At 47.1% G+C, this 17,244-nt stretch overlaps 5 protein-coding genes and 1 non-coding gene across 6 annotated transcripts in view; 1 reads left to right on the forward strand and 5 right to left on the reverse strand.

Annotated features, from left to right (window-relative positions):
• Positions 1 to 284: 284 nt before the first annotated feature.
• Positions 285 to 587, reverse strand: H257_16089 (hypothetical protein; the record flags this gene model as incomplete). The annotated part of the gene is made up of 2 exons (XM_009844418.1): positions 285 to 481; positions 539 to 587. 2 exons carry the CDS (start codon positions 585 to 587, stop codon positions 285 to 287), a joined length of 246 nt encoding a protein of 81 aa, XP_009842720.1.
• Positions 588 to 905: 318 nt separating this feature from the next.
• H257_16090 (hypothetical protein) lies at positions 906 to 1,633 on the forward strand (the record flags this gene model as incomplete). Its single annotated transcript, XM_009844419.1, has 2 exons — positions 906 to 1,556; positions 1,604 to 1,633. 2 exons carry the CDS (start codon positions 906 to 908, stop codon positions 1,631 to 1,633), a joined length of 681 nt encoding a protein of 226 aa, XP_009842721.1.
• A 1,881-nt stretch (positions 1,634 to 3,514) lies between these two features.
• On the reverse strand, positions 3,515 to 4,512 carry H257_16091 (hypothetical protein; the record flags this gene model as incomplete). The annotated part of the gene is made up of 3 exons (XM_009844420.1): positions 3,515 to 3,552; positions 3,709 to 4,058; positions 4,082 to 4,512. 3 exons carry the CDS (start codon positions 4,510 to 4,512, stop codon positions 3,515 to 3,517), a joined length of 819 nt encoding a protein of 272 aa, XP_009842722.1.
• Positions 4,513 to 6,142: 1,630 nt separating this feature from the next.
• On the reverse strand, positions 6,143 to 6,213 carry H257_16092. Its single transcript has one exon. It is a non-coding gene; the product is annotated as a tRNA-Gly (tRNA).
• Positions 6,214 to 6,284: 71 nt separating this feature from the next.
• H257_16093 (hypothetical protein) lies at positions 6,285 to 8,872 on the reverse strand. The gene is made up of 3 exons (XM_009844421.1): positions 7,259 to 8,872; positions 7,087 to 7,191; positions 6,285 to 7,011 (listed from the first exon to the last, which is right to left on the reverse strand). The coding sequence occupies exons 1-3, from the start codon at positions 8,810 to 8,812 to the stop codon at positions 6,406 to 6,408; spliced, it is 2,265 nt and encodes a 754-aa protein (XP_009842723.1). The 5' UTR covers positions 8,813 to 8,872; the 3' UTR covers positions 6,285 to 6,405.
• Positions 8,873 to 9,755: 883 nt separating this feature from the next.
• Positions 9,756 to 17,244, reverse strand: part of H257_16094 (hypothetical protein) — a 14,959-nt gene continuing 7,470 nt past the window's right edge. Inside the window, exons 9-21 of the mRNA XM_009844422.1 lie at positions 16,722 to 16,960; positions 16,398 to 16,560; positions 15,940 to 16,033; positions 15,474 to 15,881; positions 14,374 to 14,578; positions 13,840 to 14,023; positions 13,069 to 13,227; positions 12,731 to 12,930; positions 11,980 to 12,320; positions 11,249 to 11,704; positions 10,376 to 10,622; positions 9,990 to 10,161; positions 9,756 to 9,927 (exon numbers count right to left, since the gene is read on the reverse strand). Of these exons, the coding sequence (XP_009842724.1) occupies positions 9,802 to 9,927; positions 9,990 to 10,161; positions 10,376 to 10,622; positions 11,249 to 11,704; positions 11,980 to 12,320; positions 12,731 to 12,930; positions 13,069 to 13,227; positions 13,840 to 14,023; positions 14,374 to 14,578; positions 15,474 to 15,881; positions 15,940 to 16,033; positions 16,398 to 16,560; positions 16,722 to 16,960 (2,994 nt within the window). The 3' untranslated portion in view covers positions 9,756 to 9,801. The remainder of the gene's footprint in view (positions 9,928 to 9,989; positions 10,162 to 10,375; positions 10,623 to 11,248; positions 11,705 to 11,979; positions 12,321 to 12,730; positions 12,931 to 13,068; positions 13,228 to 13,839; positions 14,024 to 14,373; positions 14,579 to 15,473; positions 15,882 to 15,939; positions 16,034 to 16,397; positions 16,561 to 16,721; positions 16,961 to 17,244) is intronic.

Raw genomic sequence — 17,244 nt, forward strand, 5'->3', positions numbered from 1 at the left:
CAGTACCCTCTAGTGTGGCCCCCGCTGCCACTGGACGGTACCATGAGTTTTGATGCCACACTATGACCAACATTCTTGTCGTGGCCACCCTGGTCACAGTATTTAGTTCATATTATTTAGCAAAAGGTTTAGTCTAGGGGTTAAAGGTCAAATACACCCCGATTACCATAAACCAACGGCGCACTTCGCATTTTGCTGTCTACCCCGCACAAGTCCAAGTACCCCTTTTGCTTATTTTTGGAGAATGAACATCACCACCACCACCGACCCTCATAAGGCCACTGTCAGTAACCCTGGCCGCCTCGCCTTTCTTCTTCCAGCCACAGAGCGGGTTCCTCCATCGCATGCCTCGAGCCTCGCTGGCCCAACTGCTTGTGCGCCGCTTGTCTCGCCTCCGGTGCTGCTGGACGTGTCGCATGACAGCCTCGATTGAGAGGGTCCTGGTCGAGGTCCTGACGGGAATATGCCTCTGTGTCCTGGACTGGTTGGCCGTGACAACGAGGGGAGCAAGCCTGCTGGCCTGTTTACCTCCCAGGACCCGTCGGGCTCTGCGCCGTCGCCGCCGTGCGCGACACACTCTGGTCCATTGCCATTGGATGCACAGGACGGAAATTCGGTCGTTCCCCCCACGAACCAATCAGCGGGCAGAATGCTCAACTATTGAACGCATCTTCCAACCTTGGTCACTTCCGCGTGACGATTGACCTTGACAATGCTGGGCAGTTTCCTCCTCTGTCAGGTGATGGTCGACACACCATCAAAGCCCCTCCTAGTAGTACTACTCCAGTAGTAGTCCTATAGGAACTAGTAGTGCTCGTCCAAGCTATGCTTCTACGGTCGCGGGGGCTACAGGGCGTACGAAATCATCTAAATTCAAGGACGTCCTCACTCGGCAGTCAAACACCATGGTGCAGAAACTCCTGGCTCTCGCCCAGGATGAAACCTGTGACGATGACTCACTTCTGCGTGCCATTGCGGAGGCCACACCGTACAAGCAAAAGGTGGGTACGGCCACCTTCTGGGTCGAAACTGGTACATCTCTGGCCTCTTTCAAGTATGACCAGATAATCGCAGCTATTTTCGAGGCCAATCAAGACGCTGATTGGGCCTGTCACCTGGACAACTTTGTCATGGTCAAACAGCCCCGTGGGGGTGATTTGGTGGTTACGGTGGCGGAAGAAGCCACCAAGTTGGCCATGATTGGGCAGCCTATGCGTATCCTGGACACATCGTATTCAGTGATTACCCCCCCTACTGGAGCAGGTGGGGCGAGCAGGGGCCTCGATATCCGGTTCTACGTGGACATCACCAACATCCGATACAATTTTGACTCTGTCGAGCTGATGAAAACACTTCGTCGCCTTAAGACGCTGCCTCTGTTTCAGGGATTCAGATCGACGATTGCAGGCACGTCGTGCCACACGAATGCTTGGCGAATCTACTTTTGCACTGAAGACATACCGACGAACCTCATCATCAACAACCACCCTGTGGACCAATTACGGTTCCAAGGAGTGACATATGCGGTATATGCTAAACTCTACACGCCGTCCCGGGTACCTAAAAGAGGAGGGCGTTCACACCACTGCCTGGACCTTGATAGCATGTTCGCCACTGCACGTGCTGCGCATGAGCAGACCAGTTCATCCAAACGAACACGCACGAGAAACGGGGGACCCGCAAGCCAATACCACCAGGATGAGGACACGGTGGACACAGATGCGGACATGGGGAGGGAAACCAATCCCGCCCCCTGCCGAACCAACCACTACACCAGATGGGCAGCGTCCCAATCCCTTTGAGGACCCCACTCTCATGGAGGTAGAGGAATACACTACCCAAACGAACGACGAAGCGTAAAGAGCGTGAGCCGACGCTCACTCTGGCAGATTGGGTTACTCCCAATTTCTTCGACGACCTTCACTCCATCCCAGACATTGCGAAGTGGCACGTCGATAAATGGGGTTATACAAAGCCCATCACAACCTACCGTGTGGCAGTCCGTGGTGTGGATTGCTCCACCGTCTCCGACATCAAACGCCTCTTGGTACGACTGTTTACATTTACTGTAATTGTAGCGAGTGCGTTTCTTAGTGGAGCTGCTGAGCCGTGGATATATTCTCTTCACCCGGCTCTCTGAAGGTTGAAACGTTTCTTGTTGCTGTCGAAGTGCAGCAGTGCCACCGCGTATCAGAGCCATCGTAAGAGGTTGCTCATGAGTTTCGGCTTTTAGGCTGCGAGTTGTTCCAGCTGCAGCTGTGTGACCATTTGGCGTTACGTTTTTGCGTACATCAAATGCCTGTTTTTACGTCTGTCTACATTTACTGTCATGGTAGCGAGTGGTTATTCGGCCCATCGATGGTTGGTCACCATTTGGCGTTTCGTTGCTTGGGTGTAGTGTCATCTTGACTTCGCCATGGGCCTGATGTTGTTGGTGTGAGCTGGTGCAATCGTCAAACGTGAATGACACCACATCCATTGCCACACAGCCACATCGTGCGAATGTTCATTGTTTTCCCGCAAAAGCAAACGTTAACCAATCATTTAGCAGTATCTATTTTGTGTGATGAGGTGTTTAACAATACAACTTCGGTGTGCCAAAATTCGACCAAAATAGTGTCAACAATTGATGTATTTCCTACCTTAGATGTAAATGCTCACCGACTGTGACCTACAATACTCATAACGTCACCGACCATGGATGGGTCGAGCTTTGCCTGAGTTTCATTCTACGGAATTCGTAGGCCAGAACGTGACTATTGTATGCAATCATAGGCGCACACCTACGATTTCGCGGTTTTGAAATCCTCCACCACAATTTTTTTCCAAGTTATATACAAATTTGTAGCAAACATAAAATTTCGCAATCCATTTGTGATTTGACGAAATCGTAGGGAGCTGGCCCTACGATTTTCATATCCAATGAGATCTCAGGAAAATCACAAATTGCCCGACTCCAATTGACCAATCCTCCTCTATCGTACAGGTCACATACCAATGGTGAATGTGAGGCGTCCTAGTGGTAATGCCATTGATAGTATTATGTATGTAGCAGTACGCAAGTCGTGCTGCGTTGTACTACACCATTACCCGATGAAGTTGGACTTTTTTTCCGATCAATGTGGTTTGACAAGGGTTGGAAAGCACAAAAGTTCGGATCAATGTGGTTTTTGTTCCAATCAATGTGGTGCAAATCTGGTACCATAGTTTATTTCATATATGGACTATCGCATGTATGGGTGGGATGGGTCGAGGAGGGTCAAAATATTCACTGTTATTGGTGTAGTACGTAGTAGGAAGGCGCAATCGTTATGATAGAGTTAAAGTGAACTGTTGAAAGTCGAGCTGTGCGCGTTTGCGAATCAAGACTTTGTGGAAATTCTTGTGTGGGCCATAAGCACACAAGACCCGTAATTGTATCTCTGTTATGAAGCAACTATTGAACTACATTAATGGGCCAAGTTGTTCACAGTGGCCTATCTACCTTTCTCCAATTAAAGTGCACGCAATTGCACTACTTCACAGTCGCGAGGCTATCGAGGACGCTTTTTTCTATTTGGTAAATGTATCAAATCCGGAAGGTGAAGCCAGCTCAAAAACCCTTGCAAATCAATGACAAAAAATATCTATTAACGTTATCACAGACAAAATACTCTGCGGTATCGTAATCATCAGTGTGGACATTTGTCATGTTGTCATTGCCAATACTTTCCGATATCGCTGATGAGGATGACGCCTGTCCAGCATCATCGTCAGCCATGTCGAGTGCTTCGAGGTACTCGTACATTGCTGTTACCTTAGTATCGGTGTGCCGAATGCAGTTGTAGATCACCAAGCTCGGCAGCGCATCAAAGGCGGCGTCAAGGCGCAGGCGTACGTTGGCCAGTGTCGTAGACGTGGAATACTGTCGTACGACGCGGCCCTTAACCCAAGCCCACACCATCTCGATGGGCTGCAAATCCGAATGGTACGGCGGCGTCGAGGCAACAATATGGCCATGCTCACGAGCCATCTGCACGACGTCTGGCTCAATGTTCCTGTCGACGTAGGTTTTAGAGCTGCCCACACAATTGGTCTTCACGCCGCAACCGCCCCATCAACACCGAGCCGTCGACAGGTGTCCAACAGTTGAGGCTTCTTCCACGTGGCTTTTGGGGTGCCGTCAGGTAAGCCCTTATGGCACTTTGCATTGTCCATTGCAAAGATCACGCCATGCAAGTTCATTGACTCTATTTCGTCGAGTAGGTCGGCAAACCAGTCAACAAAGAAGTCGTGGGTGAACATCGCGTGGTAATCCTTGGGCTGTCTTGTGCCACCGGTAAAGATCTGAAACCCGAGAAACTTACCCGTCGTTGGACCGCTCGCGATAATTGCCGCCACAAAGCAGAGTCTTTCGCCTTTGTGCCTTTCTTTTGGTGGGATGCATGTAGCATCGTCTGGGTGATAGAGGCTGTCGTGTTGTAGCTTGTAATTGTTATGGATAAACGACTCGTCCAGATAATTATCGTACATGGCGTGTCTTCTCGCAACGCATGGACAACAAGCTTCACGTAGGCATCCCGCTTTAGAACCACTTCATTATTTAGACCAACATATACTCCTTTCTTCTTCCCGCGCTTGAATCCACGGCGTTTTAAGAACTTTGTGTCGCTCGTAGTGCAGCACGTTGGTCGGTAGGGCTGTCCTCGTCGACATCCAAGTGACCGTGCTCGCAAAGCAGTTCCATGACGTCACAAGCAACGACGCGCGAGTGAGTCAAGTGCTTGGCACGAACAAACTCCAGCACGAGTCAGGAGTATCGTTAATATCACATGATTGGATGTTTACCTTTGAGGACCTTGACGTATTACTGTGCTACTAGCATGGCGTTGGATTACTCCATGCAGAGGCACATTGGAGTCGTTCGACGATAGCTGATGTCTTTCTAGCGGGCAAGGTCGTGTTGACGGCATGGGTGCTTACAGTCAACATTGATGTCGAAAATACTACCGTAGTACATAGCTAACGTTATGGTTATGCAGCCTGCATTGCCAAGGACTATCGTCAATAATGGTGTTTCGTGATGAGCTATGGATTTGTGATTGAATTATCCAATCATTGTACAGGAGTGTTTTCATTGGTCAAATATGAAATCGTAGGCAATCTCCCTACGAATTCCATAAATAAGTCAATGAATTTGAAGTTGGGGCTTTTCACAGGCGACCATTGATGGGTTGACTTTTATACTTGAGTTAGGTATTGACAGTGAAACCGTAGGGTTGGTTGAACCGCTTTCGACAGCGTACAATTACCATATTTATAGAGGGTTATGGAATTGAACAGGTTTCATATATAGTAGTTTTAAACACGAGTATTGAGAAACCTTTCATGCATTCATATAGGTATAAGTGCTATTTTGGCCAATGAAAACGGATTGAGGTTTTGGTTGGATGAAAAAGTCAGATCATCAATGATCATTCGGCCCATCAAGAGTCGGTCATGTTATTACCTCTTGTACCGTCACGTTAATGTAGCAATAATTATTGTGCTTTTCACTCGTTTTGGTTATCCACACCATAAACCTGGGTGTTTGTTACACCGACCCCAGTGTTTTAGATAATCCGTACCGTGATTTAGGATCACATTTCGTTACAGAATGTAATTATAGGGAGTCATTTATGCAACTCCCTCGCTTTTGCACATTTGAAAAAAGTGCAAATCGAAGTTATATCTGCTATTCTCGGGACCAAATTGCACAATTCACTGGTCATCATGAACAACTTTTGACATTACAAATGACACACAGCGAAGACAAGCGCCATCTTCTTGTGAGTAAATGCAGGTAGCATGTACATCGTAGAAAACCACGCCGCGCCATCTTCTTGTAAGTAAATGCAGGTAGCATGCACTACCCGATGGAATAACAGCCAAGGTGTTTTGGTCACTTCTGCATTACATGTGATTATTATTGCTCAGAGTTATTTGGCATTTATAAAACCCCAATGAATTAGCTAAAACGAGGTATTTATTCAACCTTGTAACACAGTTACAGCAGAACTCCTTTAGCCACGTAAAACCGACGCCAAAACAAGTGCAAAGCACAATATTTCCAAATGCCCCCTCGAGACTGTCGAATACTGGGCAAAAATAATAGGAAAAATAGTGCGCCGTCCGGGAATCGAACCCGGGGCATCCGCGTGGGAGGCGGATATTTTACCACTAAACCAACGGCGCTTTATACATAGGATACAAACGATTTTAACTTAGTGGATATAACGTCTTGATTTGAATTGAGAAATGGTGTACGACGAGTAAGCCTTGGCCGCCATTTCACATTACTCAGTTAACTACTGTCGATCTCGAAGTACTAATTAGTATGCATGTTCAGAGCACAGCAGCCAAGTTTCAACGCTTCAACTGCTTGCACTACAACGACGTGGCGAGCTTGTCTTTCTCAGTCTTGAGCTCGACGCACGTGTCTTCAATGGACCGCAGCATTACCTCGATTTTGTCGAGCTTGCCTCTCTTTTCGTCGTGGGCACGCATCATGGTCGTCAACTTTTCACTGAGAGCTTGCATTTCCATCGCCATGTACGGGTGCAGGGCGCCCCCCGCGCTCCCAAAGTCGGCGTCGTCCCCTGCTCCCCCCTTGGTGTCGGAGGGCATCGCCAGCTTGGCGGCGGCCCCCGCGCCGTACTTGACCGCCACCCATTGCCGCTTGATGTAAAACACGACGGTGGGCCACACGCCAGTCGCAAACGGGAACCGAACCGCCGGTTGCTTGGTCTTCAGCGCCGTCTGCTGTTTGTGCACTGTCGTAAACGCATCTTGGAGGATCGCCACAAAGATATTCACGACCACCAGCACGAGAACAATGTAAAACGACACAAAGTACACGGGCGCGATCGCCGCGTTTGCGTGGACGAGCTCGGCATAGTCGAGGCGGAACGTCAGTGCTTCCAGCACCGAGACCACCGACTGCCCAAACGTTCGGAACGACGGCGCTGTGGTAGAAAACGCGAGAAAACCAGCCTTTAATATGGGGCGAACATGAGTCGAACGCGTAGAAGACACAATCAAACTCTCATGGGGGGATCGTTAATGTACCTGGGCATACCCGACAAGGCAGATGAAAAACAGCACGACGCAGCTAAGTAGGTCGGCCATGGCTTGGCTAAGGACTTGCACCAATACGTACATTCGCCGAGATATCTAGCCCACAATCCGTTCAATGGGAAACAATATGAAGGGGGGATTGAAATTGTGTTGTACCACGTACTTGGGTATATTTGAGTAATCCGAGCCACATGAGTGTCGCATTCACGGCATTGATCGAGCGTTCGAGGTCCTTCATCTTGGCCAACGACGTCAAGTACCGAAACAAATCGGTGGGGGCAGCCGTGTTCAAGTTGATAGTGGCTGTATTATTGTTGCCATAAACGGCGTTAATAGCCACAAGACGCAGCGTGATCACCGTGATAAACAGGGCAATGTTGACCCCATGCAATTGAGTCCACCCAGAGGACGACAAGTACTCCATCACGGGCCGGCGGTACACTTGGACGAGGATTTCGCCGGCATAACACGTCACGGCGAGCGCGAGGGCGACCTCGAAAAATACTTTGGCACCGGTGGAAGGGCCATACCCGTACACATTGAGGACGGACGATCGCATGGTGGCGACGGTGCCCCCCGTGGGGGGAAACTCGACGACGCCCGTGACCATGTCAAACAGCTGCAAGTACGGATTGAACACGGCAAACTCGATGACGACGGCGCGGGTCGCCACGTCCAAGAAATGATTGGCCCGCAGCGTTTGCAGGATGTTTTGGGCGTTGGTGCCGTTGGTAGGCAAATCGACAACGTACCCCGAACCTGGGATCGGACCGAGCAGCCCGTCGATGGTGTCGGCCACAGCTTCTGTCCACGTGTACATGTATTGCAGCGAGGGGGGCGCCGTGGCGGAAGCGACTTTGCAGTTGGCGTTGCCGCTGTCCGAGTAAAAGCAAGTGCAGCTAAGGGAACACTCGTTGGTGTATTCGGCAGCGTACTGGGCCTTATCCAACCCGTAGAGCGACCCCACCGACACCGCGCATGACTGAATGCACTGCATGAGGTCGTTGTACGTAGGGGATGGCCCAAAAAATGACTTGGCAAACACCCCCGCCGACACATGCGACACGTTGAGCGAGTTCTGGACCGGCCCAAAGCCCCGACTGCTTTCAGTGGCGGCTGACAAGGGCCCAAAACAGTACGAGATCAAGTTGACGTACTCGTCTTGCACCTGGCACGAGTTGGGCTGCACGCGCACTTGGCGCAGTCGAAGGCCCCCCATCCTCGCGTTGGTCAGGGCCACGCCCCCGGACGGTGGAGACGACGGGTAAAGTGTCGCGACCAACGGACCTTGCAGCCAGTCCCACACGTCCGGGATCGTCTGCATCGTGTCAAATGTGAGGGGGGGAGATTGGGCAGCAGGGGGCACTGCGTTGTTGTTGTTGTTGGCTAGTGGAAGTGCAGTTTGCACTTGGGCGAGGGAACCCACTGACGACGAGAATGGCGTTTCGACGATAGCCCGGCGGATTGTGTCGGTGTAGTAGAACGTCGACATCGTGCCTTGGTTGTACACTGTCACAATCACAAACGCGACCAAGAACAGCACGTAGCACACCACTTCGCGACCACTGCCATATGGGCGCTCAAAGGCGGTGGAAGGCTCAAGGGGAGGGCTTGGAAGCGACGAAAGCACGACGGGCGACGCGGCGCGCGAGGTCGACGGGGCTTTGACGTCTTCTGGGTGCACCTTTTCATCGGCATTGTTGCCGCCTCTGCGCATGCTCTTTGGCCGAGATCAGTCGCACAAGACCAGGTAGTATACCGTAGTAGTAGTTACAGCACCAGTTACGACTGGGCGACGGTTCAGGATTTCCACGGCAACCTCTGATTGGCTGATTGGATCCAACTCAACCAATCCTCCACGCCTGGGATTTGAACAGTACCAGGATGGTTGAGTAAGTACCAACTTTGACCTTAACGTAGATGGCCAGTTTATGGTGCACTTGAAAGAGACTTCGTCGTAGAATGCAGCTTACTCGTCTCCCAGGACCGGGATTTCAATTCTGAAAAGTGCCGCATGAAGCCGAAAGGTTGGGCATTCTTCTGATTATTTAACCGGCTTGAATAGACTTCCGCTTAGCGTTCATTTACTTCGATTCCACTCAAGTCAAGGCAAAATAGGAGGGACGGTTTATGGTGCACGGTTTAAGCTTAAAATATGTATGCTGTTTTTGCTTACTTAACTGTAAGTATTTTTTAGTGATTTCATTTTTCTAGTGATTCGATTGGCTACTCCAAAAATCAAGCAATTCCATTGGCCAATTTGAGTGCACCTTAAACTGTCCCGTGCACCATAAACTGGCCATCTACGTTACCAGTAAGTCGAGCACATGATGCTCGCTATTGTGCATTTCACCCAAATTTGGACTTGCGAGACATTTCACCAAATAGCATTTGACCTCATTTAAGCTTGAACAAACTATAGTATACAAAGGTTAGTATATACGTCATTTGATTGGCTTGGGCGGTTCTTGAATCCATTCTCTTAAGACATTCGATTGGGCTCCAGTTTCGAATTGATTAGACAATAACTATATCGGATTCATTGTTTCGTGCTTGGTAGTACTACTGCGTACTACTTTTATACTACTAGAAGGTAGTGGGAGCGTTACTCCCAGTACAACGTAGTACTAGTAATACTACTAGTAGTCAATGTGCTACGCTTGTTTTAAAGACACAAAACCCAGTATTATGTTATTGTCCAGCCGTCTAGGCCAACAGCAGCTGCGACACTGTGGACGAGAGCAAATGGTGCACGGCATTGCGGATGGCGCTTTCATTGGAGCGCACCAGGTCCACGACCAACGGATACAGCCACGACAAGTGCACTTTCAACTACAACCATCCAACCATCCCAATCAATCAACCAATCACAAACGTCAGACTTTTTACAGTACCTCTGCCGGGGGCATCGCCGTGAGCTCCTTTAAAATATCCACGATCACCGGCACGTAGCTCTTGGATCTGAATTGTTCGTCCGGGGAGATGGGCGTCGTGACCGTCGTCAGGTTCAGCGAGCTATGTGCGCGGCTCCACAAAAGATATTCGCCAATTGTGCGCGTCACGAGTCTACAAATATTCACATCGAATGCATATACTGTATATATATATATATACAAGAACCCATCCATTCCAAAGAAAACGATATATACATATATATAATACATCAGTCCAAATCACTTTTTAAAAAATATATACTAGTATATATATATATATATATATAAATATCCGTTTGCAGAGTGGACTAGTACTTTGTATGTGTGGATTGTGATTTGTATCGTACTCTGTCAACTGGTGGCGTGAATCGGCCACGGCCACATGCTTGTTTACCATCGCAAATAACACACGGAGGTACTCCCATTTGCCGTTGAGTTCCTGCGGGAGCATGCTGCTAGACATCGCCGCGGGTTTGTCGAGCGGGTACATCCACCCCGCCCGCGTGCATGTGGTGCGGACGTCCAGTCGGTCGTTCACTTGGCGGCAAAACGCATAGCTTTCCTTGAGCGCCCCCAACAGCGACGCCGCGTGGCCTATTGTGCATTTCACCCAAAAATAGACTTGTCATTTCACCAAATAGCATTCGAATCTATTTGATCTCATATTTAAGCTTGAACAAACTATACAACGATTAGTATATACAATATGTGGTGTTTCCCAATGCGGTAGGGTGGTCAAACGGTTTGGATTGGCAGAAATATGGCAGAACGACGTAATTTGATTGGTTTAGGAGGCGGTTCTTGCATCCAATCTCTTTGACAATACCATGTCGTCATGAACTACCCTCCACACAATCATATGCAGCGTGAAATCGAACCGTGGCCAATACATAGGTAGGTAGGTACTCACTGGTACTACTACTGTATTGTGCAGATAACACTTCCTTTAGAGGGTACAGCAGATAGATGCTTCTGTAGAAAAGAAACATATGACCAAATGTGCATCGACATATCAAATACATACAGGGAACGTGTATTTCAACATGTAATTGGTGTATGAAGGACGACAATTAGTGTGACACTGTAACAGATCCATGGATATGATGATCATGGTATGTATACACACCAAATAGAGCTACAGACTGTATGTACACCTATCGATAGCAAAAAACACAAGGCCAATCTATCTATTGAATAAGAGGTTGGCGGGTTGATTTTACCTGGAGACAACGCCAATGGACCCTTGAGGCGCGCCGTGAGCACGTTGCCCAGCAACGACTGCAACGTGAGCAGCACGAGCAAGTGCGTCGTGGACGGGTATCCGGACGTCGGCCGGATAACGTCGGTGGTGGCGGTCAAATGGTTGCGAGGTACCGCGTTCAAGTCAAACTGGAGGCATTGCATCACGGACGGGTACATGGAGATGACCGACGGCGGCCCGGGCGGGTCAAAGTTGGCCGACCGGAACTGGGCCATGGGGGACAACAGCTCCTCTGACGGCGCCACGTCATCGCTCGTCGACGAGGTGGGAGCGCCGGATAAGAGCCACGTGGGCTGGATCTGCGACACGACGTGGCGGACCTCGTCGGCAATGAGCCCCCATACGTTTTCGGGGAATTTCAAGCCGTGGCTTACGAGGAGGTTCTCCAACGTCGTCGCAGCCGCACACGCCAAGCCTAATATATATATATATATGTATGTTGGTGCCACGTGCTTGAAATATACAAGCATAAGACCAGAGCCGACCAATCAATACACACATAAGACCAGAGCAGACCAATCAATACACATAGCATACATACATATACTCAAAGAGTTCAAAGGGCCTCATTTGTTTGAACACATGTATATACTATTGTATTCAGAAATGAGAAAAATAGAACCAAACTCTTTCGATTTCTCTATTCTCCCGGCAATATATATATATATATATATCAAACCCGTGACTTACCTGAATTGGACTCGGTCGTCATGCACGCGCCGAGACAAAAGAGCAATTCTGGGAGAAACCCAATCGCGTCGTAGAATTGCCCAAATATGCCCACCACCTGGCACAGGGCCACGCGGCAGCACTTGACGGGGCCGACGTCGACGGAGGCGGCGGCGGTTTCCAGCTGCCGCAGGTCGCTGATCAGCGGAATCAGCACGCCTTTAAACACGATGTTCCACAGCCCAGGAGACAGCTTCGGGCCATGCAGATACAGCGACGCAAATAGTGTGTCCAAGCTCACTTGGCGCACTTCGGGCCGCTTGTCACAGCCCAGCGTTGCCAACGCCGTGAGCACTGGCCACCTATTAAAATACAATATTATATATATATGCGCAACTCCAGAACGGACTTTACATAGGACATGCATATCCGAAATCGTGATTGTACATCAACACAAGGCGCGACTATATTTCATATATATATATATGAAATATATTGAAATATACTGGAAACCCACGTGCATAAGAATAAGCGTTTCAAAACGTGATGGTTTGTGACTTGCATGCATTACTCGTCTTGTGGTAGTAGTGCCGCAACAAATACGTCGCGAGTTGGAAAGCATAAAAAAAGACAACAAAATAGAATTCAAAAATTCAAAGCAAAATCACTTGGGTTGATCTGCTCCTCTGGTTTCGGGGTTTCGGGGTATATATTATATTATATATTATATATAAATTTAATATATATGATATATATATATATATATATATACCAGAGCCTAGTGTGCAGTTGCGAGTCAGTGTAAATGGCTGTGATGGGGGTCACTCGAGGGGAGATGGGCGCATCCGAGATCAAGTCATCCGCCGACTCTTCCTTTTGGTACCGATGGCCGAGGACGTCCTCTTGCCGCAACCGCCGCAGCGCCAGATGCGACCGGAACGTTGTGCGCTTTGCTGGCGAGTCTGTTAGGACCTACACATATCCACCAATCAAATGAGTCCTATATATATATATATACAAGGCAAGAAAAACATCCCCTTCAAAAGGAATCTCTGGATGCATAATCCCATCAATTCGTTTATGACATTAGAAAGTATAGTATGATATTACTTGTTCGATGACGTGGCCCGTAGCCAGTTGGGTGAGGCACACGGCGAGCACGTTGATAGAATCGTGCGCCATCTTTAGCATGAATGCGTCGGTGGGGTCGTCGCAGCCGCACACGGCAAATGCAAGCAAGCACTCGATCGCGTCGACAAACACGGATACCTACATAAAATGAGATGAAAATAATTAGTATATTGTGGGAACCACCAATAATATGATAGATATTATTGATATCCGTTGTTTATTCGGATAAAACATTAGACGTATGTACGATAACGTGGTCCAGGAGTTTCTTCCTGGATCGTATGTGAATGTATTATTCGTTCATAATGGAGTATCATCAGTAGTATATTTCACAATGAATAATATATATATATATATAAAATATATTTGTTTCTTCGAAACACTCGAGCGACGTGTCGAATGGATGTACATCGATCGATATTACCAAGATAGGCACAAGAATCGGCAGGAGAATGTGTTGGCCAATGAGATTGCAGGAAATCATCCACCAATCCACCACTACTGTTATATATGTGGCTAATTTTCGTGTATTTATTCTACTTCGTCACTGGGAATATTGTTGATATATGCAACACCATGCAGTAAGTACCAAATAACTCATCGATCGATCCATGGAGTTGGCAAATCAATCCACACAAAAAGTCTACATTTTCGTTGAAAGGACAATATATATGTTTCAATGCAACCAGATCGACAATTTCAAATGAATATATATATATAGCCAATTATAAACCATGTCGTTTGACATACCACTCGATCGAAATGGGTGGTCAGAATCATCTGCGCGATGCTAAAGCCCATGGCCACGACAGGGCGTGCGGCGTCGCCGTCCGCAGGATCGTACGTTTCAGCCGCCACACGCAACACGCCCCAGATGGTTTTCCATCCCGACTTGATATTGCGCACCCGGCCAAGGATCATGTTTTGCACACAACTATACCACCACATTAAATATCATGAAATCTAAATATATCATACGAATGTAATCTAAATATATCATACGAATGTCTAGCCATACATACTTTTATAATACATACATAAAAAATTCCAAAGCAGAACGCGCCAGAGGATTATATATAATATATATATGAATGATGCATGAGTTGTAGAAGTATATATATATATGTTCAATATATATATTATATATATATACATACATCATGTATGAGTTGTGGAAGTATATATACGTGCAATATATATATATGTATAAATATACAAAACTCGTTCAATCCATACATTTCAAACACATTGTCACAGAACTACAGTCGAGTGCCAATCAATTACCTGAGTACCAATTCGCGAATCTCGGTGGCCACGGCGTTGGCCATGATAATTTCAAATGGCGTAAGGAAGAGCCGCTGGAAATTAAAATCGCGAAGTTCGTCCTTTTCGAGAAACTTCATGCTCAGCTGCTTGAGCGAATCGATCGCGTACATGGCAATGCCCAAATTGTCGTGGCACCCGATCGTCGTAAAGTGTCTTGTCAATACTAACAAACCCAAGTTTAATATATATATATATATACCAAACTCCGTGTAAAAAACACGACGGGACATCACACGGGCATATATATATTGTTCGGGTCGTCCGTGTGATGAATATATATATATATATATATATATATATATGCAGGTGATGCAAACGACTCTCCACATTTCATGTCAAACTCAATGGACTACCCCTCCAACAAATATATATATATCAAAAGGCAGACGATTCGACCCTGCCAAGCAACCATTCAACCATACACTAGACTCTTGCTACAAAATCAGATTTTGTTTTAAAAAATAAAATCACCTCTCTTCAATAGAATTCAATGTTTTTAGCAACACAAAAATATTTTTAAAATAATATTCTTCTTAGAGCATCTCCAACGGTAAATTCTAACCTATTGCTAAAGCAGCATAGGTCAAACTTCGTTTTTACGGTTGCTATTTTGGCATTATCCGGACTTTTTAGAAATTCCTTGCCACAGAATTTCTATTTTCACGTGAAATAGCAAAAAACCACCCTCCTCCGGATAGTGCAAGCGTTTCTATTCTATATCCGTAACTTCGAATTGAAATAGAAATATAAACACCGTTGGAGATACTCTTAGGGATCTACGATACACCGTCATTCTAAATTACTTTCTCTCTCTCACTCGATATATATATATATATTGTCGATTTGATAGTACAAATTTGGGGAGGGGGTGCAATCGAATGACCAAACCGATCCACAATCGATCTGATTGGTTGTTGAATTTCATTTAGAAATGGGTTTTGATTGGTTAATAATTCTGAGCTCATCTGAAGTAGCCAATCAAATCAATTTAATTCCAACGAGAAACCCCACAACACGATGAAATTTCACTCGAAAGCACAATATATATATATATATACCTTTCCACACACTGGCCCACACGACGCGGGACCGGACGTGCATGTTCATGTCGGCGACTTCCACGAGCTTTTGCAGTGAAAACACCCGCGGCGCGTTGGACGTCTCCCGCACAGTCACCCCCCGGCCAGAGATGCCGGCGCACTCGGTTAGCGACACCACGCACAGCTGGAGCACGAGGTCCTGGATGGCGCCATTGGTCAGGTGCACGCTGCTCGAGAAGACGCGGTCGACTTGCAGCGGATCCACCTCGTCCGCCACGCGGTGGGCGTTGTCCTCTTCGAGCGATCGGTCGCCATCGCCGCTGGTTCCGCCGTTGATTCCGTTGGATGTAGAAGACGATGGAAACGAGAGTGACATGGGGGACGATGACCCCCGCGCGAGTCGCTTGGACGTGGTTGGCGTCGACGCTACAGAGTTCGTTGTATGCGATACAGTGTCAAAAATTCTATGCGACGACGTGCGTACTTTGCTTGGTCACGAACGGCTGGTCGGTTGACAAGGCGCCTTGGGCGATGCTTTGCAGGCGTGCCAGATGGGACAAACATTGCAGCACGTCGCGCTATGTATGTATATATCACCACCACACATGTACAGTACATGACGATATTTAAGAAACATGATAAATAGAAACGCTCTTTCAACATATATATATATATCGAGTCAACATGATAAATAGAAACGCACTTTCAACATATATATATATATATATATACAAATATCGAACCTATCGACCACATGTCGTGAACGTTGGCATGAGATTGTGAATACATACATATATATAGAATACATACATTTGGACACACATTCGATGCCATTATACAAACATATATAGTTGACATAGTAGACAACTGTACACTTGTATATATATATATGACAGCATATTTTAACTATAGATAGCTGATATATATATATATATATCGTACCCATGCGTCGCCCAAGTAGTTGCCTTCGTGCACGGCAACATACACGACGGCCTTGACTGCTTCGACATGTTTCCAGCGGATTTCTCGGCTCGACGATGTCGCGAGGCCCGTGAATTTCGCCAAAATCGAAATAAATGCATCCCGTTCCGACGGCATGTTGAGTCTAATATTATATATATCAGTTGTGTGCTCGAAACACAGGAAAACCATGTACTATATATATATATGGATATATCGTCAATGGAAGCTCTGATTGTTTAAGCGAGTGACACGATTGCCAGCAATCGTGTTGAATGGTCATCATTGTATGGTCAAATAGCGTACCTTGACGTGAGGTGAATTGCGTGCTTGAAGCTGTCGACACAGAGCGAAATGGCGCTGGCCGAGTCACTCGTTTCGAAAATTACGCTGCAGCACGCCAGCAGCGGCGCCCACACGATCTCAAACATGGGGCGCACGTACGAGCTCTCCGTGTCGTCCGTGATGAGCTGGAACGCGCCGCTGCCGCTGCTTTGGGGGGTCGCCGGCACCCGTCGCTTGAACAGAGCCTCCGAGCTTTTCACCTACAAGGATTGTCTCCATCATTGTGGTGTCCAGGCATTCTGGAAGGCACTGCAGCTGGGTGTAGTCGGTTTTACTATATATATATATATATTTGTATGAAGCCAAAGACGGCAGCAGGTTTCCAAAATATTGGAATATCAAAACTCTTGACATGGAAGGAAATATGATATAGATACATATATGTTTGGAGCAAAAACTGCATATATATATAATATATTGGATATCAAAACAAAGAACACAACATATGTATATATATATATGTTTGGCGCCAAAGACGACAGTT

The sequence above is a fragment of the Aphanomyces astaci genome (assembly GCF_000520075.1).
Source record: "Aphanomyces astaci strain APO3 unplaced genomic scaffold supercont1.80, whole genome shotgun sequence".
Taxonomy (NCBI): Eukaryota; Oomycota; class Saprolegniomycetes; order Saprolegniales; family Verrucalvaceae; genus Aphanomyces; species Aphanomyces astaci.